Raw genomic sequence first — 25,977 nt, 5'->3', positions numbered from 1 at the left:
TGTATGAAATCCCTAAAATCAGCATTCGTTGGATAGAGAGTGGATTGTTTTATCTGTTCCAAAAAGCTTTTTGCAAAGCACGGGTTACTGGAAAGGCCAGCATCCTTCAGCCCCTATCTGTCTGCAGTTGGCCTAGGCTGCATCCCGTGGTCTGGTTGTTTGGGCTGGGTTATCAGTGGCATTTGTCAAATGACTTGCACTCTACAGATGGACATAAGTTGGTTAGTTTAGTGGTCTCTTGTGCTTATTGCCAGCCAGGGCTGATTGCTAACCACAGAAGAGGTGTATAGTAGGGCCGGGATTCTCAAACTTCTTTGCACCACATCCCCCTTCTGAGAACAAAAATTACTACATGACCCCAGGCATTGGCAGAGGGAGGAAGGGGAGAACTCAAGCTTGACCTCACCTGAGAGTTGACATCCTGTGTGGAAGGGGTTAAAGCCTGAACCCCACTGCCTCACACAAAGGGCCAGAGCCCAGGTGCAAGGCCTGCAGCTCCGCCATGCAGGGCGAACGCCCTCGGGCTTCTACCTCGGCCCTGGGTGGTAGGGCTCAGGCCTTGGCTTCAGCCGCAGGCCCCAGCAAGCCTAACACCACCTTTGGTGACCCCATAAAAACAGGATCACATCCGACTTTAGGCTATGACACGGCAGGTGGACGCTAACTTGTCAAGCCTGAGAAGTGGAAATGCAGAGCAGTGTAAAACCATTAAGGTGTCTGTGGAAAAACAAGCTCTAATGTAGCTCCCTCTGTGCCTTTTATGTTCTCTTCCAGTGTGCCAGCAAGCTGAACCAAATTTCAGCTAGACATGAGTCGTAACAAAGCTTCGGAAGATCAGGGTGTGTTCCTATGGCTTCAAGTAGATTTGAAAAACTGTTAATGATTCCAATCTCGCCATGTTTGTCTGTCTGTCCAGCAGACCTAAGAGAGCTTTGTTCTAGGTATAGATGACAGTAGAACCTCATTAATTTACATTAGGCGTCTAGTTACTGATAACTGGATTTTGCATATTGGCTCTAATGTAAGCACCCAGTTAGTTCTGTTAATGCAGAAGAGGGATGCCTGAATTGCAACGTCTAGCCTTCTGCAATTTAAGGAAAATCAGATCCTCCTCTGAATGTCAAGGCTCATGTTTCTTCTTCATAGTCAGTGCTGGTGACAGACTTCGCTGGGCCCTGGGTGATGTGTGTGTGTGTGAGTTTGGCTCCAGGCCTCCTCTGCTATTAAATCTCTGCCCCCCCCAAAAAATGGGGTGAGACCCCCGATTTTCCTGTGTTAAAGTGTAAGGGAACACAGATTAGCAATGTTCTACTGCAGTGGTGTCCAAACTTTTTTCAAAGAGGGCCAGATTTGATTAAGTGAACATGCGTGAGGGCCGACCATTTTGCCTGACATTGTTTGAACCATTAAAATTAAATGCAAATTAACTATGTTATGCAAAGTTTATTGCAAATGGCATACTTTTCATTTTGTCACATGGATGACAAATCTAAACAAGTGTTAAATCACTCTGCCTTTCATATCTGAAGGCCAGATGAAAAAAAAATCCAGGAAGCTGAAATATATGTCAGGAACATTGTAAAGTACATTACATATTGTCAACTTTTAAGTTAAAAAAATATGAACAGGAACATAACACGAACTATACATGTTGTGTCCAAATATATTTATAACTGATTTAGACCAACTGACATTAACTGAGATTTTACAATGTATTCATCTCAATTGAAAAAAAAACTTGCCTACACTAATGTGAAGGGTGAAACTGAGATCTGGACTGCAGCACATAGGCTAGGTCTGGTTCAAAGGCAGTGGTTTTGATGCGCAAAATGTCACGCAGGTGAGAGTCACTTAGTCTTGTCCTCACGCGGTTCTTGTTAAAGTTCATAGCAGAGAATGTATTCTCACACATATATGTTGAGCCAAACAAGCTCAGCATTTTCTTAGCCAATGTTCGAATCTCTTGAAACCGGCTCTTATCCAGTTGGCGGTAAAAGTTCACAAGAGAGAGCTGTTGGTGACGACTGCGTAACTCGCTGTCACAATGCAGCTCAATGAGCTCGAGCTGCAGCTGATCTGGAGCATCATCGGGGTCAACAGAGAATGGAGAGGAGAAAAGGCTGATCTCCTTTTCAATAGCTGCAAAATCCTGAAAGCGCCGTTTAAACTCCCCAGCCAGAGATGCGATGTCTGCTGCATACCTGCTCGTTTGCGCACTGATATTGTCCTGTGGAAAACTGTTCATTATTTCCTGCAACGCTGAAAAATGTATGGTATTGGGCTGTGTTTGTGACAACTGCCTTATGAAAAGTTGCAGCTTTGTCCCAAAGGCTTTGAGGTATGAATAAAGCTGGTTCACCGCTGCATCTTTCCCCTGAAGACTCGTGTTCAGTACATTCAGATGCTTTGTTATGTCAACTAGAAACCCCAAATCAGCCAGCCAAATAGGATCAGATAGTTCTCGCATTGGTTGTCCCTTTGTTTCCAAGAATTCTCCGATTTCCTTTCTGAGAGAGTAGAAACGCTGCAGTGCAGACCCCCGACTGAGCCATCTTACATCGTTGTGATATAAAACATCTTCGTATTCAGCCTGGATGTCCAGTAGAAACTGTTTAAACTGGCGGTGGCACAGGGCTTTAGAGCGAATAAAATTAATAGTCTTTAGCACCGGTTTCATAACATGATCATATTTGAGATGTTTAGCACAGAGAACTTGTTGATGAATGATACAATGGAGTTTAATAGCTTTGCCTCCTTCTTCGATCACCTTGTTACAGATTAGGGTTGATAATCCACTTCGTTCACCAACCATGGCAGGTGCCCCATCAGTAATAATCCCAGTAACTTTGTTCCAAGGCAGTTTCATGTCATCTATGGCGGAACTAACAGAAACAAATAAATCTTTTCCTCTTATTTGGTCCGTAAGGCTCTGGAGGTCAAGTAGCTCTTCAGTCACATTCATTTCATCGTCCACCCCTCTCATAAAAATCAGCAACTGAGATGTGTCAGATAGGTCCGTGCTTTCATCACAGGCTATTGAAAAGAAGTCAAAATCCACTCCTTTGGATGTCAACTGTCTCTTAATATCTGATGAAATCTCTTCAATTCTCCGTGCTACAGTGTTACGAGCCAGGCAAATGTTGGCAAACTCTTGCTTCTTCTCGGGACAGATATTCTCAACCATTTTCATAACGCATTCTTTGATAAAGTCACCCTCAGCAAAAGATTTGCAATTTTTAGCAATTAACGTTGCCACCTCATAGCTCGCCCTTGTGGCATTTTCATTTGACTCACGGGCTCTTATGAAAAATTTCTGTTGTGACATTAAAACAGCTTCAAGTTGCTTCAACTTTTCACTGCGGTCGTGCCCTGTAAGCTTGTCGTATGTGCTATGTCTCGACTGGTAGTGTCTCTTGACATTAAATTCCTTATAAACAGCCACAGTCTCTTGGCATATCAGACAAACACAGTGATTCTGTATTTCAGTGAAGAAATATTCCACTTTCCACCTGTCCTGGAAGCGGCGGCCCTCACTGTCAACTTTCCTTCTCTTATTTACAGTCGCCATTTTTTTAAATTGACCAGAAGGGGAAGGGATCATGTGAGCACAGTGCCAGAGGTTTAATACACTGCCCAAGTAATACACTGCACTAATACACTGCCCAACAAGAATTCTCTTGCCTTTGTGGCTGTTTGTGGCGAAGTGTCTAATGATGACCTCTGGCGTGTTCGCAGCTCCACGTGCCTGAGCCCGCCAGAAAGCTGACAGTGCACAGGGCCAATCACAGAGACTGAGATTGAGCAGCTGCGGAGTCCATCCCTGATCTCAGCAGCTGTGGAGTCCGTCCCTGCACTCTCAGCCCCAAGGTAGAGGGCCTGCAGGGTCAGAGGCGGGCGGAGAGCGCAGGGCACGCTGGCCTCACGGCGGCCCGGGGGCAGGGCGAACCCGCAGCCAAGCAGGAGAGCGGGGCTGTGGACGTGCCCTACAGGGCAGACTTTAGGACCGCAGCGGCCGCCATGGACGGCGGCGGCGCGGCCGGAAGCGGCGCCAGTTCAGAGGAGCGCCGGGGAGCCAGGAGAGGGGGAGGAAGCGGGGGCTGTCCCCGCACTCTCAGCCCCAAAGCGGAGTGCAGGGGCAGGGTCTGGGACCGCGGCGGCGGCGGCCTGAAGCGGCGCACTGCGCGCGCCAGTTGAAAAAAGCACCGGGGAGCTGGGAGAAGCGGGGGGCCGTATTAAATCCGACCGCGGGCCGCATTTGGCCCGCGGGCCGGACTTTGGACATGCCTGTTCTACAGTAATCGGGACCCTATGCCAACATGCACCCAAGGCATTTAATAAATAAAAGTGCTTAGTATCCACAGAATGTTTCATATTAACATTTCAATTGTATCTTAAGTGAACCCATTTAAAGCAGATGTAAATTATACATTGATTATTGAACAGTTCACATCTATACAACACTCCATTCTAGAATACTGTGTAAAATAGGGATGTAAAAAATCCTTTAAAAATGGGCTGCAGGGTCTGCCGTATAAAGCTTACATGTAAGCTCTGTACTGCATAGCCATCAGTGCACCCATTTTCTCAGGAGCCCAGAGAGTCGGCATTAACCATAACAGAAGCTGATAAACTGGTGTTTAAACGGTTACATCCCCATTGTAAAGTACATTTCACTCATGGTCTGGTCATCTGAAGAAGTGGGCTGTGCCCACAAAAGCTCATGATACCATCTATATGTTTTGTTAGTTTATAAAGTATTAGCAGACCATTTGTTGTGTTTTAAGTTTATCCTGTGCAGACTAACTCAGCTACCCCCTGAAGCTTCTGTTGAAAAACTGACATTTTTGCATGAAATTTTTATTGTTCCATATTATGGGATAATAGCTACATTCCTTTCCTGACTTAAAGATGTATTTAATTTAAAAAGCTAAACTGTTTAGGGCCTTGTGTAATGTACCAGTGTACTGTTTAGCAGTCCTTATTTCCACAATAAGCGTTTCTTGAACCACTTCATGCTTTTTTAATACTGTAAGAATCCACATGGAAACCTTCTTGAACAGCAATGTGTCCGGTAGCTGTGTCCAGTGATGGGACTAGAGCAGATGACCTATTTTACTGGAAAACCGTGAGAATGTTTCTCTCTCTCCCCTAACCAATGGAACCAGCAGCCTATCTGGATTAGAGTGTACAAATTGTCTGGATGGTAGTTCTTTTACACAGCCTTCCTAAGTATTTAAGATGATTCAAAGCTCTGTAAATGAGATTAAGCTATAACTCTCTTGCATTTTAATACCTCAAAAATGAAAGGAGGAAAGAATCCTAGTTCAGCCTGCTAATCAGCTTTGGGCTTCCTATTCCCGGAATCTTTACAATATGGCATTTCACGCTGAGACGTTTGAAAACTTCCTCCAGAGAAAGAGCAAACACAAAATGTGCAACATTAATTTTATTCCAAAACAACTGTAATGATGCCAGACTCTTGATGAAATAGTCCGAAAGTTTCATCTTTTAAATGTCGTTTCATGCACCTAACGAGCCGGGCATGGAGGCTGTGCTCGGATCTCACCTGTTATCATTTCCAGATCTGGCTTTTCTCCATAGACCTTTTCCCAAACACATTCTTTCTTTTCAAGTCTTGTTTTGAGTGTGCTAATGGTTAAGTAACAGGCCTATGAGCTGCTCATGGGATTTCAGTTAGCTACCGAGACTGATTTATTATGCCTGTTTCAGGGGTGGAATTGAGAAGTGCAGAATTCTGTTGGACTGCACCATTAACATATGCACACTTGGGATCCCCATGTTTGGAAGCCAAAGAGTAGCTAGAATGGTACCCTTTGCCTGCTCTCCATTGAATTTTTTTTTATAGCAAGATTTTGGTAGGTGAGAGAAATTTGCTTGGTTTTGAACTATCTGTGATGCTCCTTCTATTCAATGTCTCTATTATCACATGAGTAGGAAAAGTGACTTATAACCGTTATTGTTTCTCAATTAAATAACTATTTTTGAGGGAGATTATAGAAGGAAAAGCCTGGATGGTGAACTGCTAGTGTCTTTTTGCACACTGTGCTATGCATATTGCATGAAAGTCTAGGATCTCTCTAAGGTAGATGAAAGAATGGATATTACTGTTGTGGGATACATAAAACCCTGTTCACAGTCTCACATGGTTTAGTGCCCAGTATAACCCCAGCGATCAAAATGTACTCCTCGTTTGCAAGTCTGTGTGTGTGTTTGGGGGGTTTGTTTGTTTTTACCAAAAACTTAAAATCCTAATATTTTTTTGTAAGGATGCATTTCTCTCAGGGCTTTATAAGGATTCTGGTTTTGCACATGTTGCTTTCAGTCAATGTGGCTTTGTCAAAAGCAGTCTGGTTGCTACAGCAACAGAGTTGTTAACATCAAAGATGTCATTGCTTGAAGGTGGAGGAAGGGGGGTTTCTCTGGCTCAGCTGCCTCTCCACAGTAGAAGCCCCTGCTGGAGCCACACTACAGTACAAGGTCTCCATTGTCTTTATGAGGAGTAAAAGCCTTTTATTTTGTTCTCCTCTTCCCTTTCCAATCAATTTACAATCAAACTTTGACACTTAGGAGGGTGACAGGGGCTTGACATTGGCTTGATACTCTGAAGCGTCCCTGTTCTTTCAGACCCTCTAATCTCAAGGATACTGCTGTTGTGTGTTTAAAATAAAGTTTCTGTGAACCCAAAAGCTCTTGCCTACGTACAGAACCTGCAGCACTCGGTTTGTGTTTCTAACTAACATGCCACACGGACATGCTGTCCTCTTGCGCTGTAGCTCATAGCCCTTGTAGGAAGGTAGTGTGAAAAATGATCTATCCCTTCACCTTGTGCTGTAATAGGAGACCAAGAGGACACTCAAAGAACTTAAAGGGCATTGGATTTTCAAAGGAGTCTAAGGATAGGACTGGGACTCCTAACCCCTTAGGCCCCTTGGAAAATCCTATCCTTAAACAGTAGGTTAATGTATTAATATTTAGTGGAATTCTCTGCTCCAATAAGTCAGAGAGATCACTGCTGTCAGGATTTTAAAAGGGACTGGGTCAGGTTTATGAACCTCAATGAAATGTCATGTGTTGAAACTAACCAAGTGCTGTGTAAGGCCTCGTGCTAACATGTGGTGACAGAACCCATGCCTCAGGGAACTGCTGATTCTCTCCCTTTTCCTACTTCCAAATATAGCGCCTGTGCCAGTAGAGCGTTCTGCTAGCCAAGGAGAAAGAAGTAGCTAGGCCCTGATTTTGTAAATGCTTATGCATCAAGTTCTGCAAGTGTAAGATCTTGTCCATAGAGAGAAGCTATTCCAGGGTAAAGTAGGAAGTGAATTTAAAGCACATCAGCTATTACAGAATAGCTCCCTGGGTAGATGTCTTTAATAAAAAGAAAAAAGCTACAATTGGGTAGGCACTATTAAAATTACATTTAACCAGGAGTTTGAAATGGAGTGGAAATAAGCTGGTTTAAAGTATTTATAGATATGTTTCAAATATATGGTAAAATCCGACTGCACACAAGGATGCTATTCCAAGTAACTGTGTAGCAAAAAGGAATATCGGTGCATTATTTTGCATGTGCTAAGCTGGAATTTGTTGTTTCACAAGATATACCTGTGGTAGGGTTAAGTGGTTTGGGTCTCTTTAAGTTCTTCACTTTACAGTATTGGGAAATCAGCAGGATTTCCAGCAACAGAGAGATGGACAGAGAGTGAGTGAGCTGGGGAAGGATTGTCACCGAGTGGAATAATATTTCAGCTGTGTAATAACTTTCTCTTGTTGCGGTAATGCTTGTGATTAAAGGCCGTTTGAAGATGAGGCGGGGGAGAATGAGTTACTTGGAGGTACTTGTAAGACAACTGCATTTCAGAAATCCTGATCATCAGGCACACCTTTTATTTTGGCTGGTGGCTGTAACTGCCTTGACTTGTACTGTGGCTGCATGCCTATTGATATTCAAAAATAGGTGTTACACTGAAGATCAGAAAATATTAACTTCTTGCTGCAATAGGGTGGGGAAGAAAACAATAATATTAATTACTAGAAGGTTTACGTGGCATTGTTGGGGGCCTTAACTGAAATCAGGTTTGTTTTTCTTCATTTAAATCGTTGTTCTGTCTCAGTCCTCATCTTTGGCCCTTTCCCCGTCCTACCCCCACGATCATTCTGGAATATAATTGTGTCTCCTACCAGACTCCTCCCTTTCTTTTTTATGAGAAACAATCAATTTTTAGGCACATCCCATTCTCCTGGCACAAGCAAACCCTTGCCTTGTTTTAAGTTATGGTAAGAGGTAGATGCATACCAAATTTGGTGGTCTTAGCTCTTACAGTTTGAGGAGTTCTTGAAAAACAAACTCACAGATGGACAGACAGATAGATGCACATTTCTAAAATCTATAGTAAGATTGATAAAAGGCGTAAAAGAGAAATTAACTGAACCTTTCTCACCTCCCAACTGTCTGAATCATTGGTGTGGCGGGTTGTGGGCAGCAAAAACAGTTTCAGTGTTATACAAAAGCCAATTCTCACACAGAAAGAACATGGCGAAAATGCTCAGAGTTGTAGCAGGTTCAATAAAATTTCCAGTGATGCATTATCAAAATCTCTTGTTTAACAAAAATCTCCCCAACTTCTACTCTCCCGTCCCCTGAGATGTGTGACAATGTTGTACTAATGTAGTTGTGGCCATGTTAGTCACGAGCTGTGTATGTCTGGTGAGACAAGTCTTCCAATAGAGCAGGGGCGGGGAACCTTTTTTGGGTCTGTTATGGCTCCTTCCCCACTCAGGCTCGATAAATGCAGAAGTTGGGGCCCGCAAACGTACCCTAAACCCTTATCTACCAGGCTTTGGTATAAAACTCCCCCCCCCCATCTTAAAACCCCAGATTATGGGGGATAAAATCTCCGCTGCCACCACCCAAGTATTGATGTGAAAAATCAGGGCAGAGATCACTTGGGAAATCTCAGCCCTAAAGTACAAACCAGGACACAACCATTAACCAATACCAGGTTAATAAAAAGAACAGAGAAAACTTTTATTATCACCACAATATTCCTGTTGCAAGCATAATGACTAGATGGAAAAGTAACCAATAAAATACTCATGGAGAAACTCAATGGGCCTAGAACTTACCTACAAAAGAAAGCCAAAACATCAGTTCCCATTTCCCAAACCAAAAAATAATAAAACCTAATGGATTTATCTAAATTTTACCCTACTTACAGAAAGTGAAGAATTGTTTTTTGGGGAGAGAGAGACATATCTGTCTCCCTCAGCAGCTGTAGGGAACGCTCTCAGGACCAAGGCGGGAAACCCAAAAATTCCTTTGTCCTGGTTTGAGATTCCTACCTACATTCCTATTGGCTAACTCTACCTGACTTAGGTATAGTTAACCCCGTAGGCCACAGGCTGCTGGCTAACCCTCATGATCATGACAGGGTCGCGGGCCACTGACACATAGAAAATTCAGTTGGGGGTCGCACACAAGTGACAAGCAAAAAAAAAGAAACAAACACCCACACCCTTACAGATGTGTCCCCAGACTGAGAAGGAGAAAGACTCCCCACATTTCCCTCACACACCAGAGCGTGGGGGGCCCAGGCTAGTAGATTTTGTGTGCTCCAATGCTGGGAGGAGCCCTGAGCCTCGGGGGTGGATTAAGACAAGCTGGGGCTGTTTCTGGCCCCTGGCTCTTAGGTTCCCCACCTCTGCAATAGAGGTTGGTCCAATAAAAGGCACTGCTTTGCTAGTCTCTCTAGAACTGCACTAGGTAATTTGGGTTCATCATTTTATAGTGTTCAATCATTTTTTAAAATAATCATATATATAGTAGCCCAATGTCTGTGACTCTGTAACGTTGAAATGCTGGCTGTTGCCTCTAGGCGGCGCTGTTGCCTGAGTCACGTCCTTCACCTCCTGCAGTGGCGCTCGGTTGACTTCTGCGTCACTCAGCCGGGCCGCTGCGGGGGAGCCCAAATGGCCGCTTGCTCTGCTTGCTCCCCTGTGGCGGCCCGGCTGAGCGGTGCACGGCGGGAGGCGAAGGGGGGTGGGTCAGTGACGTGTGGCATGACAGCAGCTCCTGGCCCCACACCCTGACTGTGAATATCACTGCCTTGCCCCCCTTCGCCTTCCACAGTGGCGCTCGGCTGACTTCTTGTGCCACTCAGCCGGGCCACCGCGTGGGAGCAAGCGGCGCAAGCGACCGTTTGGGCGCCGCACTCCCCATGCAGCACGGGGAGCACAGACCCCAAACGGCTGTTTGGGCTCCGCGGTCCCCCAGTGAGAGGCAGAAGAGGGAGGAGAAGAGAAAGAAAGAGACAGAGAGAGAGAGGCAGGAGGCGGAGAAGAGCTGAGAGAGAGAGAGGGAGGCAGGAGGAAGAGGAGAGAGAGAGAGACCGGAGGCTCAGGAGAGAAGACCGACGTGGAGGAGAGACCTGAAGATCCCATCTTATGACGGGCTAATTGGCTAGATTTTTATATATTTGCCAGGAAATTGCATGTATCCTGTAATGTGGAGTGGAGAGCATAGGAGAAGTTTGAGGAAGGACATGAAGACTTGGCAAAGAGCAGTGGTCCAAGACTGGACACTAGAAAAGAAGTACTATGTAATGTGAGAATAGTCCATTAACAATAGGATGTGAGAGTGCTGAGTGTATTGTTTCTCGCATGTCAGTTTTTGCACATTTAATGGTACCGAGTGCTGCGATCTCCAAATGCGGATGTTGTCAGTGTTGGAAGGATTGAGGGGAACTGTGTGTGTTTGGTTTGCTCTTTGTTTGTTTGTTGCAGTAAGCTGTTTTAATTCAAACCTTTGGGGACATTCAGTGTATCTATTTTGTAACAAAACCATAACACTGTGTATGTTCTGCCCTATGGCTGTTTCACCCCATCTCTGCTTCTCAGTAGGAACCTGACAATCAAAGAGACAAGGTAGGGGAGGCAATATCTTTTATTGAACCAACTTCTGTGGATGATACACAAGATTTTGAGCTACACGGAGCTTCTGTTACAGGTCTGGGGAAACTACAAGCAGTGAATTAAGACACTAATTTCTGCCTTCTCAGGTTAGTGTAGCATCCTGCATTGGAGTATTCTGAGGCTTTCTCTGCACTGGCAGCTTTTGTCGAGGAAAAGAAGGTTCACGTTGCAACATGACGTTTGTTGTGAAAAACTGACATTTCCATTGACAAAAACCTTCCAGCTCCAGGAGGGTCTTTTGGTTTTTTTCCCCTCCCTGTGTTGTCTACAGACATGTAGCCTAGGTACCTCAGAGTGTTTTTTTTTGCTGATTTTGACCTCCAGGAAATGGCCCACAATTTCCAAGCTGACATTCTGGTTAGCAGTTTGAACTCCATTGCCCTGCAGCCAGCTGACCAGCTACCTGTCCCACCCCCTTGCAAGTCCTGCAAAATTTAAATGCCATTTCCTGCTGCCTGAGTACCTGTTTTGCTAGAGACTTGCCATTCCTATAAGGAGTTGGATGCCATCCTGGGTGGTGACCCCATCTCCATCACCAAGAGCCCCAGGGAAACTTCAGCGGGTGCAGAGGCAGTACATGGAGGACCTAAGCCAGAGGATGAAATTGTAGAATGTAGATGAAGTGGTTGAGGTAGATAGGACTGGGGCTCCCCCAGTGTTGCTGAGTGTGTCTGGCAGCAGGAACTTTTCTCCACTGCTGATGGACATGGCCAATATAAGCAACTGCTTTCTGGGGACAAGGAAGAAGGGAAAGAGATGCAGAGTAAGTGGCTGTGGCTTGTGGAGCGCAAGGCTGAAGGCATGGGCAAGTGGGAGACTGGCTGTGTTTCTCTGAGCTGCATGTGTTAAGGATGTTAAGGACTAGCAAATGCTTATCGGATAGTCTATTGACTAGTCGACTCTTCCCCCCCCTTGCTCGTCTATCAAAGAGAGGCAGCAAAAGGCGGAGAGGGGTACTTCAAAGCAGCAGTGATGCACAGCTGAGCCAGGGATCAGCTGTGCAGCGCTGCCGCTTTGAAACCCCAATGTAGTGTTTCAAAGGAGCAGCTGTCAATCCATGGCTCAGCTGTGCAACGCTGCTCCTTTAAGATGCCAAAGCACCGTGGAGCCTGGGGTCAGCTGGGAACTCCCCAGCTAACTCAGGATTCCGAGCAGCATTTCTGAGCAGCTGGGGACTGACCCCGGGTTCTGGGGAAATGCCACGTGGAGCCCTGGATCAGCTGTGCTGTGCTGCCCCTTTAAATGCCGTTCAGTGTGGCATTTCAGCGGAACCCGGGAATAGCTGGGGAGTTCCCAGGTTCAGCTGAAATACCGCGGGGAACTAGGGGTCTGCTGGGGACTCTTGTACATTTCAAAGCTGGCACGCCACATGCAGCCTGGAGTTAGCGGGACTTCCCACTGACCCTGGGCTGTATGCGGAGTTCCGCATTCCTCCTTTGAAATGTACAAGAGCCCTAGCAGGAGCTCTTGTACATTTCAAAGGAGGAATGTGGAAGTGCCTATCGACTAGTCGAGTAGTTGATGGAAATTCCATCGACTACTCAACTAGTCAGTTAACGACAATTTAACATCCTTAGCATGTACCCCTCCTGTAACCAATCGATATGGCCGAGCGGGATGTTGATGTTCACTGTGATCTCAATGCTGCAGAGAGAGGCTATTGAAACTTTTTTAGCAATACTTACAGATTTTTTGCCACCGATTCCATGGCAGTGTAGTTTTGTCCTGTCCTCCATTGTAGGACATCAGTCCCACCGTTCGTCTGTCACTTGTTCCGCTTTGGTTCCAGCACATGGGTGGGCTGCATGTGGAACAGGGAAAGCCACAAGTCTGGAGAAGTTGTGTCCTGGTTTCCTTGCTTACCCCAAGCAGGAGGATGTCTGCCTGCAGGGTGTTACCTGCCTGTGGAGAAGAGTGGTATCCTTAGAACTGTGTTCCTGCAAAGACAATTTTCTAGCCCTACATGGATTTTTTTGTCCATATGCACAGCTGCCAGCTACCCTCACCCTCTCTCTCAGCATGATTATGGTGCTTGCTGAGATGCATTTCTTGCAAGGGTCAGCGGAAAAGTGAGTGGAAATGTTGGGAAAGGGGTTTGTAAGTAGGACTCGATGTTAACAGACTTCTTTTTGTGCATTGTGCTGAACAACAGAGACCTTGAGGGCCCCGCCATGTACTGCACTGGAAAGGTGGCAATAGATAAGGACGTATCCTAGAAATAAAGAGGGAAGATTTGGTTCACAAAGTGGTAAATCAGTCAGTGAATAAGTGCAGACGTTGGGAACAGCACTTAGAAAGGGAGCTCGGGAACCGCCAGGACAACCAGGCCTTCCTCAGGCAGGCCACAGAACACATGATCAGGGCGATGGAGCAACAGAGTGAGATCTGCAAGTGTTTGGTGAAGCAGCACAGTGAGCCAGAGCATGTTTGCCCCTTTCCCCTGCAACAGATTCAAAATTCTGCGTCTTTAAACCCTCTTTCTTCTCCTTCACATTCCTTTTCCCTCTCGGGGGCTGTGTCTAAACTACACCCCTTTGTTGGCAGAGGGATGTAAATGAAGCACTTCGAAAGTGCAAATGAAGCGGGGATTTAAATATCCCACATTTCATTTGCATAATTGCGTCATGGTGCTGTTTCGAACAAGCACTATTTCAAAACTGAAACGGTGGTGTAGATGTGTTTTTTTTTTTTACAATGGGGTGCTGTTTCAAAAGATCCTGTACTTGGAGTACACCCGTCCGAGGAGTGACCGGACAGTCAACAGAGGATAAGGGACACCCTGACATCAGGGAGGTGGGGTGAGCTCTTGAGTGGCCTAGGGGATAGGGCATTCCCCTGAGGAGCACAGGGTGGTGGGCTCAAAGCCCACTCTGGGATGCAGCCTGATAGCTGCCCCAGGGATAGAGCAGCATCATCATAAAAAATGAGGAGTACAAGATCTTTCAAAAAAGCATCCCATTGTCAAAAAAACCTCATCTAAACTGTGGTTTCAGTTTTGAAATGGCGCTTGTTCGAAACAGCACCATGGTGTGATTATGCAAATAAAGCACAGGATATTTAAATCCCTGCTTCATTTGCTCTTTCAAAGTGCTTGCTTCATTTACATCCCTCTGCCAACAGGGGTGTAGTTTAGATGTAGCCTGGGAGTCCTCACTTTCCCATGCACTCCACTGCTTCTCCCAACTTTGATTATACCACCTGGAACTATACCAGAGGTGGGCAATCATTTTTTGCCGGGGGCCACTTTGGAAATTTTTGAAGTGCCGCGCAGGGAGGGGTGGGGCATCAAGTGGAAGGGACGGGACCAAGATACGTCTGGGTTCCCCATCCCCAGACAATGATTGGTCTGGAGGTGAGGGAGTGCCTCCCCCCCCCACGTTTCTCCTGGGTGCCCATGCCCCTGGCGTAGGAGGAGACTTCATGTACTCACCCCCCCAGGCCAATTGCGGCCTGGGGGCAGGGGGAGCATGGAATGCATTCTCCACTCTGCGCCTGCCCTGCGAGCAGAACATGGCACTTCAAAGCGCTGCGTGTTCCTGGCAGGACGGGAGGAGGCTTTGCACACTCCCAGGTCCTAATTGGCCTGGGGTCAGGGGAGCAGCAGGGCCTCTGCGGGCCAGATCCACCCACTTGGCAGGCCGGATTCAGCCCACGGAGGCCCTTTTGCCCACCCTTGACCTACATGCACTAGTGAGTTGTAACCCTTCATCAGCACCTCCCTTACCAGCTGTTGGGAGTGCTTTATTGCATTTCACTCTGCTGTTTTCTGATGAATAAAGGCACTTTTATAACCGTTCTACACCTTTATGTGCTGTTTAACAGTCTCACAGACCAATCACTGTGATCACAGGACTTTAAAGGCATGTTCCTGGCTATGTGTGGCATAAAACCCACAGATATTCTGTCTCTGTTTAAAAGTGGGGGACGTCTTGTGTGCTGGTACATATACATTCCTAACAGTCAGTGTAAATAAAGGAAATTTGTATAAGATGTGAAACATACGAGAGTTGAAAATGACCTCCACCATTTAGAACCATTCAACCTGCAATGGGTAGATAATTTCTGAGTCTTATGAAGTGCTGTACAGTGATTGATCAATGACTCTTCTCTTCCCTCAACTTGACTTGTTTCTGTGATCCTTCTTGTGCGCAGACAGAATAAACCTCACTGGCAGCTTCCTTCTCCTTCTTTTGCCCCTAGTGTGAAATATTAGCTCAGCTCTGTTGAAGGGGGCTTGCAGCTGCACCAGTCGGACAATCTGCCTCTGTTAACATGGCTTTCATGCGGGTGTGTTCCTTATTCCACAGCACATCATGTCCAGGGGAATGATAGTGGATGGCACATCATGTCAGTGAAATCCATCACTTCAAAAAGCATTTTACAGTTTTATGAAGCAGCTATTGCTGCAGCTGCCCCTGGTAGGTTTAGAACAAGGGAGGTGACTTTTGATCAGTGCTATTTCTCCCTTTCCTTCACTCTTTCTCCTTCTCCCAGACCAACACCTTTTATCTTAGAAACACACTGACTTTTGGAAGTGAGCCAGCATTGCAGGCTGACTCAGAAAGAAGGCAGTGTCCAGTCAGAGGCAATTGGATATGTGTTTCACAGCTTGCTTAAGAAAGGGTTGAAACTCCTCAAATATAATTTGTTTTCCACCTTTGCAGTGCCTTCCTTTTTCCCTTTCCCCTCTGTTCTGTCCCCCAGTTTAATGGTGGAATAAACATTTGTCTTCCACATATTCTTAGAATTTCTCCCTTTCCTCTATGTGCATGGCCATTCCATGGCAATTCTATGTAGCAGAAGTTTTTAGTCTTTTCTCATTTGCAGATCCCGAATACATTTCAAATGGCGGCGTGGGGCTGTTTGGAAATCTTAGACATTGAAAACCACTGCAATAGAGGAATGGAATGGAAATCTATTTAGAACGTTAAGAAGCCTTTTTGATTATAACAACGGACTCTTTCCATTTGTTCGTACTTTGCTACATTTGACTCTGTGCAGTTCTATAATCCCATAGCAGGGCATGCAAAGCAGATTGCTTTCTTTCTAATGCCTGGAAAATTGGATCACGGATCTTAGAATGGGTGGAAAAACTCCTCCCCTGCCTCCTTTTCAGCATGACTTTGGCTAGGGAGAGACTTCAGAGGACCATCACAAGGATGGAAACTTTCATTACATTTCTTTCCTGTGGGGTTTGAAGACTGTGCTTGAAAAGGAGATTGGGGATCTGAGAGGTATGCTATATGTCTACATTCTGATAGGTGATGAGAATTTGGTTTAAGGCCAAAAGGATCCATTTTGATAATCTAGTTTGACCCCTAGTTTACCACCAATCATATAACTTCTCCAAAATAACTTCTACAATAGATGTTTTACCAAAACACTCAGTCTTGATTTAAAATTTGCAAGTACAGGCAGTCCCTGGGTTATGTACAAGATAGGGACTGTAGGTTTGTTCTTAAGTTGAATCTGTATGTAAGTCGGAACTGGCATCAGCTGCTGCTGAAACTGATCAGTTTCAACAGCCGCTGAATCTGGACACCAGTTCCACTTACATACAGATTCAAGGTAAGAACACCAGGCGTCCCCAAGTCAGCTGCTGCTGAAACTGATCAGCAGCTGATTCCAGGAAGCCCAGGGCAGAGCAACTCTGCCTCGGGCTTCCTGTAGTCAGCTGCTGGTCAGTTTCAGCAGCGGCTGACTTGGGGACACGTGGGGCAGAGCAGCTCGGGTGCTGCTGGCTTGGTCCAGTAGCGCGGCCGCTCCTCGGAGCTACTGGACCAACCCAGCAGCACCCCAGCTGCTCTGCCCCAGGCATCCTGATTCAGCCACTGCTGAAACTGATCAGCAGCTGAATCAGGACGCCTGGGGCAGAGCAGCTGGGGTGCTGCCGGGTTGGTCCAGTAGCGCCAAGGAGCGGTACTGCAGGACCAACCGGCAGTGCCCCACCTGCTCTACTACAGGCCCCCGGCTTTGCTCCACGTCTCCCTGGTCTGCTGGGGGGGCACTAGCTGCGTCCCCGTCCCCCCCAGCAGACCAGGGAGACGTGGAGCAAAGCTGCGGAGGACCCGGGCCGAACCGTGGCGCTTCCAGATCAGCGCCGCGGTCCGGCCCGGGTCCTCCGCCGCTCTGCTCAGCGTCTCCCTGGTCTGCAGACCAGGGAGACGCTGAACAAAGCGGCGGAGCACCCGGGGCTGGACCCGCGCCGCTTCCAGCTGATCTGGAAGTGGCGCGGGTCCGGCCGGGTGCTCCGCCGCTCTGCTCAGCATCTCCCAAAGTCTGCAGACCAGGGAGACGCTGAACAGAGCGGCGGAGCACCCGGCCGGACCCGCGCCGCTTCCAGATCAGCTGGAAGTGGCGCGGGTCTGGCCCCGGGTGCTCCGCCGCGTTGTTCAGCGTCTCCCTGGTCTGCAGACCAGGAAGACACTGAACAGAGCGGCGGAGCACCCGGCAGGACCCGCGCCGCTTCCAGCTGATCTGGAAGTGGCCGCGGGTCCGGCCCCCGGTGCTCCGCCGCTTTGCTCCCGTCTCCCTGGTCTGCTGGCTCCGCCAGCAGACCAGGGAGATGGGGAGCATCTTTTCTCGCCCCGGAGAAGGCGGGCGGCGGGACCAGGCGTGCCGCTGCTCTAGTTCTCCGGGGCGAGAAATCCCCGTTCGTAACTGCGGATCCGACATAAGTCGGATCCGCGTAACTCGGGGACTGCCTGTAATGGGGAATCCTCCATGACTCTTGGTAAGTTGTTTCAAAGGTTAAGTACCCTCACTTACACCTCATTTCCATTCTGAATTTGTCTAACTTCAGCTTCTAGCCATTGGAATATGTTGTACCTTTCTCTGCTAGATGGAAGAGCCCATTTTCAAATATTTGTTCCATATGCGGGTACTTACAAACTGACCAAGTCATCTCTTAACTTCTTTGGGTACGTCTACACAATGGAGACCATACCAGCATAGCTGTGGTGCTGTAGCCATGCTGGAATAACCCCATCCTATAGACCCAGTTTATACCTACAGAAGAGGTTTTTTCTGTCAGCCTAGGAACACCAGTCCCCCCAAGCAATGGCAGCTACATTGAATCATAGAATACTAGAACTGCCGGGGACCTCAAGAGATTGAGTACTGTCCCTTGCCCTCAAAGCAGCACCAAGCACTGTCTAGATCGTCCCTGATAGATGTCTATCTAACCTGCTCTTAAATATCTCCAGTTATGGAGATTCCACAGCCTTCTTAGGCAATTTATTCCTAATGTTCAACCTAAACCCTGCTTGCAGCAATTTAAGCCCATTGCTTCTTGTCCTATCCTCAGAGCCAAGGAGAACAATTTTTCTCCCTCCTCCTTGTAACACCCTTTTAGATTCTTGAAAACAGCTTTCATGTCCCATCTTAGTTTTCTCTTTTCTAAACAAGCCCAGTTCTTTCAGTCTTCCATCATAGGTCATGTTCTCTAGACCTTTCATCATTTTTGTTGCTTTTCTCTGGACTGTCTCCAATTTCTCCACATCTTTCTTGAAATGTGGTGCCCAGAACTGGACGCAATACTCCAACTGAGGCCTAATCAGCGCAGAGTAGAGCGGAAGAATGACTTCTCCTGTCTTGCTAACAACCCAGAATCGTGTGTGCTTTTTTTTTGCAGCAGTGTCACACTGTTGACTCATATTTAGCTTGTGGTTCACTATGACCCCTAGATCCCTTTCTGCAGTACTCCTTCCTAAACAGTCGCTTCCCATTCTGTATGTGTGAAACAGATTGTTGCTTCCTAGGTGGAGTACTTTGCATTTGTCCTCCTTAAACTTCATCCTGTTTACCTCAGACCATTTTTCTAGTTTTGTCCAGATCATTTTGAATTGTGACCCTATCCTACAAAACACTTGCAACCCCTCTCAGCTTGGTATCATCTGTAAATGTAACAATTGTACTCATTATGCCAATATTTAAATCATTGATGAAGCTATTGAACAGAACCGGTCCCAAAACAGACCCCTGCACAACCCCACTTGTTGCGCCCTTCCAGCATGGTTGTGAACCGTTAATAACTACTTTCTGAGAAGGTTATCCAGTCAGTTATGCACCCACCTTATAGTATAGTTTCTGTTTGACAGAAACGTTCTTCTATCTGTCGAGGATATGCATTTTTCATATAGCTATCTATGTCAACTTAACTTTTATGTGTAGATTCACTCTTTTGTTAAACAAAATAATGGAGCTCCTTGAGTCTGTGATTTATAAGATATGTTTTTTAACCCCTTTAATCATTCTCGTGGCTCTTCTCTGAATCTGTTCTATTTAATCAATAAGCTTTTTGAATTGTAGGCACCAAAACTTAAGTCCATACCTAAGAACAGCCTTACTGAGTCAGATCAATGATCAATCTAGCCCAAGATCCTACTTCCTGACAGTGTCAGATGTTTCAAAGAGAATGAACAAAACAGGGGAATTATCAAGTGATCCATCCCTGGTTGTGTAGTCGCAGCATCTGGCAGCCAGAGGCCTAAGAATACCCAATATCCATCCATGATCATCTTGGCTAATAGCCATTGATAAACCCATCCTCCATGAACTTGCTTATTCTTTTTTTAATCCAGTTATACTTTTGATCTTCATAATATCCCCTGGCAACCAGTTCCATAGGTTGACTGTGTGCTGTGTAAATGAGTACTTATTTGTCTTTGTTTGAATCATGCTGCCTTTTAATTTCATGGCGTGACTTCTGGTTTTTGTGTTATCATGTGAAGGGGGAAATAACACTTTTTCTTCACGTTATTCATGATTTTATAGCCCTCTATCATATTTCCCCTTCATAGTCCCTTTTCCAGACTATCCCAATTTTTATAGTTTGTCCTCATATGAAAGCTAATCATTTTTTGTTGCCTTTTTCTATATCCTTTCAATTTCTAATTTGTGAGATAAGTGACCAGAAGTACATGCAGCATTCCAGGTGTGAGCACACCATGGATGTATATAATGGTATTATATTTTCTGTTTTATTATCTATCCCTTTCCAAATGGTTCCTTTTCTGTTAGCTTTTTTGACTGCATGTTGAGCAGATATTTGCAGAGAACTATCCACGATAACTCCCAAGATCTTTCTCGAGAGGTAATGGCTAATTTAGATTCTAACAATTTAGATGTATAGTTGCGATTATGTTTTCTAATGTGCATGACTTTGCATTTACCATCATTGAATTTCTTCTGCCATTTTGCTGCACAGTCACTCAGTTTAGTGAGATCCCTTTGCAACTTTCTGCAGTCTGTTGTGGATTTAATTATCTTGGGTTAATGCCCTCTCTTGTGCTTTCTCTGATAGGACATTGGCCATAATTATTCAAGATCATGTTCTTCCAAGTTGTGAGTGACTCTGAACAGGTAATGCCATTTTTAATAGAGTGCCATTGTCCCTCCCCTTTTGCTTACTTGTTCCTTCCTAAATAGGTTATAACCATTGATTGCAACATTCCAACCATGCAAATCATCCCATCAGGTTTCAGCAATACCGCCTAGATTGAATTTATGCTCATAAATGAGCAATTCCAATTTCTCTTGCTGGTTACCCAAGCAGTGGGGTAGAGGCAATTAACATTTTCTTTTTTTCATGTCCTGTGGTTCCTTAATTAATATTGTTCTCAGCATCTTGATTTTTGTGCTAAATGAGCACCCATACCTCCCCTCTCTTCACCCTCCCTATTTGTTGTTACCATAATCTTCTTTTGGCTACTCTAACCAGCTGTTGTGTGAGAAGATTAATTCCCTTTTTTCTGAGGAGGAGGCCATCCAAACTATGCAGCCCCTTCTCCTCATAGAAAGTGGACTTACTGTTCCAAAAAAACAGAGCCCTCCACCCTGCACCACTTACCTAGCCAGCAGTTGCCCTCTAGAATCCTTTGCCTTTTGTTTCCCTCTGCTTGCTTTCTTCCAAGTTCCCTGAAGTCATCATGAGAGATCCTGTTACGCAGCATCATTAGTGCTGGGATGAACCATCATCAGTGGCTCCTCCCTACTTCAGAAGTCTATCCAATCTGAGATGGCTCTTGTCCCAGGTCTGGGAAGCTGGCACATTGCCTTGTTTTTCATTTGTCTCATGCAGAATGTTCTTTCAAATCTTCTGAATCCCCAGTAAGGCTCTTCTGTCTTCCTTGGACAGCTGGAGAACTCTTTGTAGGCAAGCGTCAGTTTTCTTACAGGTTGAACCCAGCTGCCACCTAGGGATGTCTCTCTATTCTTTTGGACCAGATGGACTTTGAGAAATATCTTCCACAGTTTCCATTGTGAGGACTTGGTATTGATTTGAAAGTCTAGCTCTATGGAATTTTTCCTGACCCTCATCTCTTTGGTGGCCACAGCCTGCCCATTCTCATCTGTTTCCAACTTTGTAGAACTCATTGCAGGTTGTCGTTGCAACACTGTGTGGTGCTTCTCAATCACTCCGGCTTCCTCTCTCTTCCCTGCCCCTTGATGTGACTTGGAGTGATTGAGTGTTAGCTGAGGAGCAGCAGCATAGGGCAGGCTAAGCTGCAAAGAGCAGGAGACCAATAGAATGAAGTAGGCAACTGAAAGAACAAAGCACTGGACTGCTAACCATCTAGAGCAGGACTACTCAGCCTGCGGGTGGGAGCCAAAACAGAAAAGGAGTCAATATAATGGCCTTCTGTTGATATGCGCTTTAGTAGTTAAATTGCCGGACTGTCATTGCTCATTAAAAGTGCTGTTATATGGGTGGAAAGTGGGTAAATGTTGCATTTTATTAATATCAGCAGAACTGACTTAAATGGTGCCTGCGTGTTGTGCAGTCTTGCCTAAATCTTTATATTCAAGCCCATCAGTGTGGAAAGCTATTTGCATAGATATTTGCATGTGTATGCAACCACACTTAAGTTGCGGCCCATGGCATTTGCTGTGAGTGTCATGGTGGCTCCCCAGGGCTCCCAAAGTTGAGTAGCCCTGATCTAGAGAAAGGAGCCAAGCAGTGGGGGAACCTTGAGCCTGTGGACACCCAATACAGGAATCCAGTTGTTCTCCTTGTCTCCTTGTCCACTCCTTATTCTCGCCACTTGTCTGAGAAAGGTACTTTCTAAGTTAGTTACTGCAGAGACCTATTTCAAGTCTGCGCTTTCTCTCTCTCTCTCTCAATCCTCAGCTGTAGATAATGTCCTCAATGCTAGTGTGAGGAATATGAGTTGGTTTAGGTCAGGAAAGAGCATTGTATGGATCTGCTGCTGCCCTTTCCTTCCTGCTTGTGAAGGTTCTAGGTCAGGGTGGTGGTTGTGTGGGAGTTTTCTGGGGACTAGAGTGTTTCTGGAAGCAGCCAATGAGGGTGTCTGAAGGACCTGCCACTTGCTGGACTCTTCAGGCTTTAAAAGCAAGTAGTCCTGTGGCACCTTTGGGTGCATCTACGCTGCAGGGCAAAAGTCGAATTAAGATACACAACTTCGGCTATGTCAGTTGCGTAGCTGAAGTCGAAGTAGCTTAACTTCAGCTTTTGGGCTGTCTACGTAGCAGAAAATCAAGGGAAGAACACTCTCCCTTCGACTTCTCTTCCTCCTCGTGAAATGAGGAATCGGAGTAAGAAGACCTCCACTTCACCATTATTTTGAAATAATGGCTTGCTGTGTAGACGCACGCTTGATTTTGAAATAACACTGCAGTGTAAACGTGCCCTTAGAGACTAACAAACATACATATATATATATAGTATCATCAGCTTTCGTGGGCAAAACCCACTTCCTCAGATAAGCAGAGTTGAAGCAGCTAGAGCACTTCCTAGAGTCATTGTGTACCGAGCATGTTACCGTGCTGTGACATCCTGCTCAGGTCACCCAGAATGATGAGCCGTTATGTTACCCCTCTCTGCCTCAGCCAGGCAGAGTTTTTCTGTTGCTAAGCTGCATGAGAGCTCCCTGACACACCAGACTGTCACGCTGGGAAACTCTTCTGGACTTTGCCAGTTCAAACCTTGTCTTGCAGGTAAGAATGAGCAAACCCAAATTCCCCAGGGACATGTCTCTGATGTGTCCAGTCCCTCGCACTGTGAGACTGTCAGGAGTGATCATGTTTGCTGCCTCCAGAGAGATAGAACATGTACAAGCGAGTTGGTGTAGCTGATGAATTGCATAATACACAGTGCAAGGGTGGTTTTGTAATAAAACAAGAATAAGTTTGTTAGCAAAGACTAGTGATTTAAGTGATACTCAGCAAATTAGAGTCGGGGGCAAAGCAGGTTTCTCACATCAAGTTTCCAGCAGTTCTTGCCTTTTCGACCAAGAGGATCCAGGTTCAAAGCTTCAAAGAGTTCTGACCTTATTATCCCCTCAGTGATGGATCCCTGAAAGGTCTTTATGCTCTCTTTATATTATTCAGAGTCCATTGTTTCTGCCTTAAGAGCCAGGAATTCTTCCTGGGGGGTTCAGACTGTCTCCTTTTGTGTGATTGTTAAATGGTCTTCTCCTCTACTCATTTAGCTTGAATTATTTTGTTTATCTTGCAGATGTAAATGCACTTCTGTAATCCTCTATGTGTAACCAGGCCGGTCAAATGGATAAATACACATTCCTTTGTTTAGGGCAGGCTGAGTTCACGCTTTGCCTCCCAAACACATTTTAAGAACATATTCCCAGCACACATTTATATCACTTTGTATGCAGCCCATAAATACATCACATAATGATGTTTGGGACCAGCTTGTCACCAGTTCACAAATATCTTGCTTGATGCCTTTGAAATCTGTCCATCTATAGCTATATATAAAATATGATGACAACAGTGTGTTGGGGCAGTGAGTGTCAGCAGTCTGATGTGAGTTACAGTGTGGGAGGGGGCCCCTTTGTCTGTTGGCATTGATGGGTTCCCAAGGACACAGGAGAAAGATTCATAACCACTCATGTGTGCTGCCTCCCCACGGTAGCTATGGAGTTGTGGCGATGAATACTGGCAAACCCAAACAAATGTCCAAGTTAAAATCCGACACTGCCTTACAAAGAAATGGTGAGTTTAGAACAACTCAGTGGAAGATAGTGAATAGAGTATCTGCTGCAAGAGTGCCTGGCCTGTGTTATTCCAGCGAGAAATGTAGGGTTAATAATCAAAGTGGAACAGTGAGAACTGAAACGGGGCTTCCCGTGGATACTCCCAAGCGCATCCTATTTAGATTTCAAATTTGGGTCACCTCTCTCACTGCTTGCAAAGGACCCTTTTGAATCTCATCCGTGTTGGATCAGAGAAGAGAGCACACGTTTCAGAGATACATGGTAATATGTTGCTCACATCTGCACTTTCAGCAAAGGACATAGAGGAAATAGAGTCTTTTGACTGAAGTAGATAATCCAAAGAGATCTGGAACTGAGGATGGAACAAGATTGAATTTTTTTCTTCCCTACTTGAACCAATTGTAGCCATTTGGAAGATGGAGGAGAAGGCACTACGGGCTGGACTAGATCCTGGAGAATGCCCTTTTCCCTGACAGCATAGGCTGTAACTGACATGGGCTTTCAGTTGTTGAATTGTTATATGCTCAGATGCTTCTCTAGCTCAGCCATACTGAAGACTAGTATTGCATAAAAGCCTCAACAGGCTACGAGGAAAGGTATGCTTGTGAAAAGAGTTTGAAGGCTACTCTGAGCTAAAATGAACTGAATACCTAGGACTATGCGACAGAGCAACTGGACTGTCCGCTCACTCCAAGCCTCTGTACTGTTGAAAGTAGCTGACCGTGAAAAGGAAACAAGGTGACTGTTAGGAGCTACACTTGTTTATAGCCTCTAATAAATTCCATGCACAAGGAACTCATGGCTTCAGCAGACACGGCTAGCAAAGGGTTCCAGACACATGGCAAAAGGCACATGCATTCCAAATGTCAATGCAAGGCAAATCTGTATTGTGCAAGAAATACAGTGTGCTTGTTTAAGAAATGTTGTGACCTTCTTACAGTAGGGTGAAGGGTTTGTTGCTTTAACATAAAAATCAGATGACTGCTTACATCTATAGCCAAACATCAGCCCCAATGAATGGATTATTTGATGAGGGTAAATGATTTGTTAATAAGGTGTTAACACATGAAAACACAGATTTATTTTTAGTACTATTAGGCACACAAAGCCATCTTCTGAAGTGCGTATTCCCAAATTGCTATCCTGTAGATCTGAGCTTTATTTCCTATCTCTGTACTTTTCTCTGTACACTGCAGGTTAATGTAGAGACTGACTGAGCTCCTAAATGTTATGCTTTCCAGGCCTAATTAAGATTTCCAAAAGCCTGGGCTTTGAGAGAGGGGGAAGTATTGGAGGGGACAATACACCAAAACATGTGCTGATAGTCTCCTCTGTCCTAATACAGGTGAAACCTCTCTAGTCTGGCGCGCTCTACTGCAACAACATCTGTAGAATCATAGAATCTTAGAACACTAGGACTGGAAGGGACCTCGAGAGGTCACTGAGTCCAGTCCCCTGCCCTCATGGCAGGACCAAACACCGTCTTGACCACCCCTGATAGGTGTCTGTCTAACCTGCTCTGAAACATGTCCAGAGATGGAGATTCCGTGGTCCGGCATGATTTTAGTTTCGTAATGTTGCTAGACAATATTGACGTCCCATGGTTCAGCAAATTCTCTGCTTTGGCACCGGTTAAGGCCCGAGGGTGCCGGTCTAGAGAGGTTCAACCTGAAGTAAAATCTTACACCACACAACTGGGTGAGCTTACAGACTCGCCGGGCCCCTGGGCAAGATGTGGGGGGATCATGTCTCCGCACTCCTGGAAGGAATGGGGCTTTGGGCAGAAGGGGGAGGGGCAGCTGATCTTCAGGGCCACCTTGAACGTAACACGCATGGCTTCAAGGGCAATTTAAAGGGCCCAGGGCCCTGGCTCCTGCTGCAATAGTGGCAGCCGTGGCAGTGACCTTGGGCCTCTTTGAATCACCAGGCCCTGGGAAAACTGCCCCGTTTGCCACCCTCCTCCCCCCCGCCATTGGTGGGCCAGTGCCCAAGATGCTTCCTATTAATTGTA

At 45.9% G+C, this 25,977-nt stretch overlaps 1 protein-coding gene across 4 annotated transcripts in view; it reads left to right on the top strand.

Annotated features, from left to right (window-relative positions):
* The window catches only part of MAPKAPK3 (MAPK activated protein kinase 3), a 67,149-nt gene that overhangs the window by 9,203 nt on the left and 31,969 nt on the right, over nucleotides 1-25,977 (top strand). The window contains exon 2 of one of the 4 annotated variants that reach the window (XM_075939454.2): nucleotides 20,294-20,352. The exons of the other annotated variants lie outside the window; for them this stretch is intronic. Within the exon in view, the coding sequence (XP_075795569.1) occupies nucleotides 20,320-20,352 (33 nt within the window). The 5' untranslated portion in view covers nucleotides 20,294-20,319. The remainder of the gene's footprint in view (nucleotides 1-20,293; nucleotides 20,353-25,977) is intronic. 4 annotated transcript variants of the gene reach the window in all.

Source organism: Pelodiscus sinensis, chromosome 11 (assembly GCF_052426305.1).
Source record: "Pelodiscus sinensis isolate ZL-2025 chromosome 11, ASM5242630v1, whole genome shotgun sequence".
Lineage (NCBI taxonomy): Eukaryota > Metazoa > Chordata > Testudines > Trionychidae > Pelodiscus > Pelodiscus sinensis.
The sequence above is the reverse complement of the archived record's forward strand: the minus strand, read 5'-3'. Positions and strand labels throughout refer to the sequence as shown.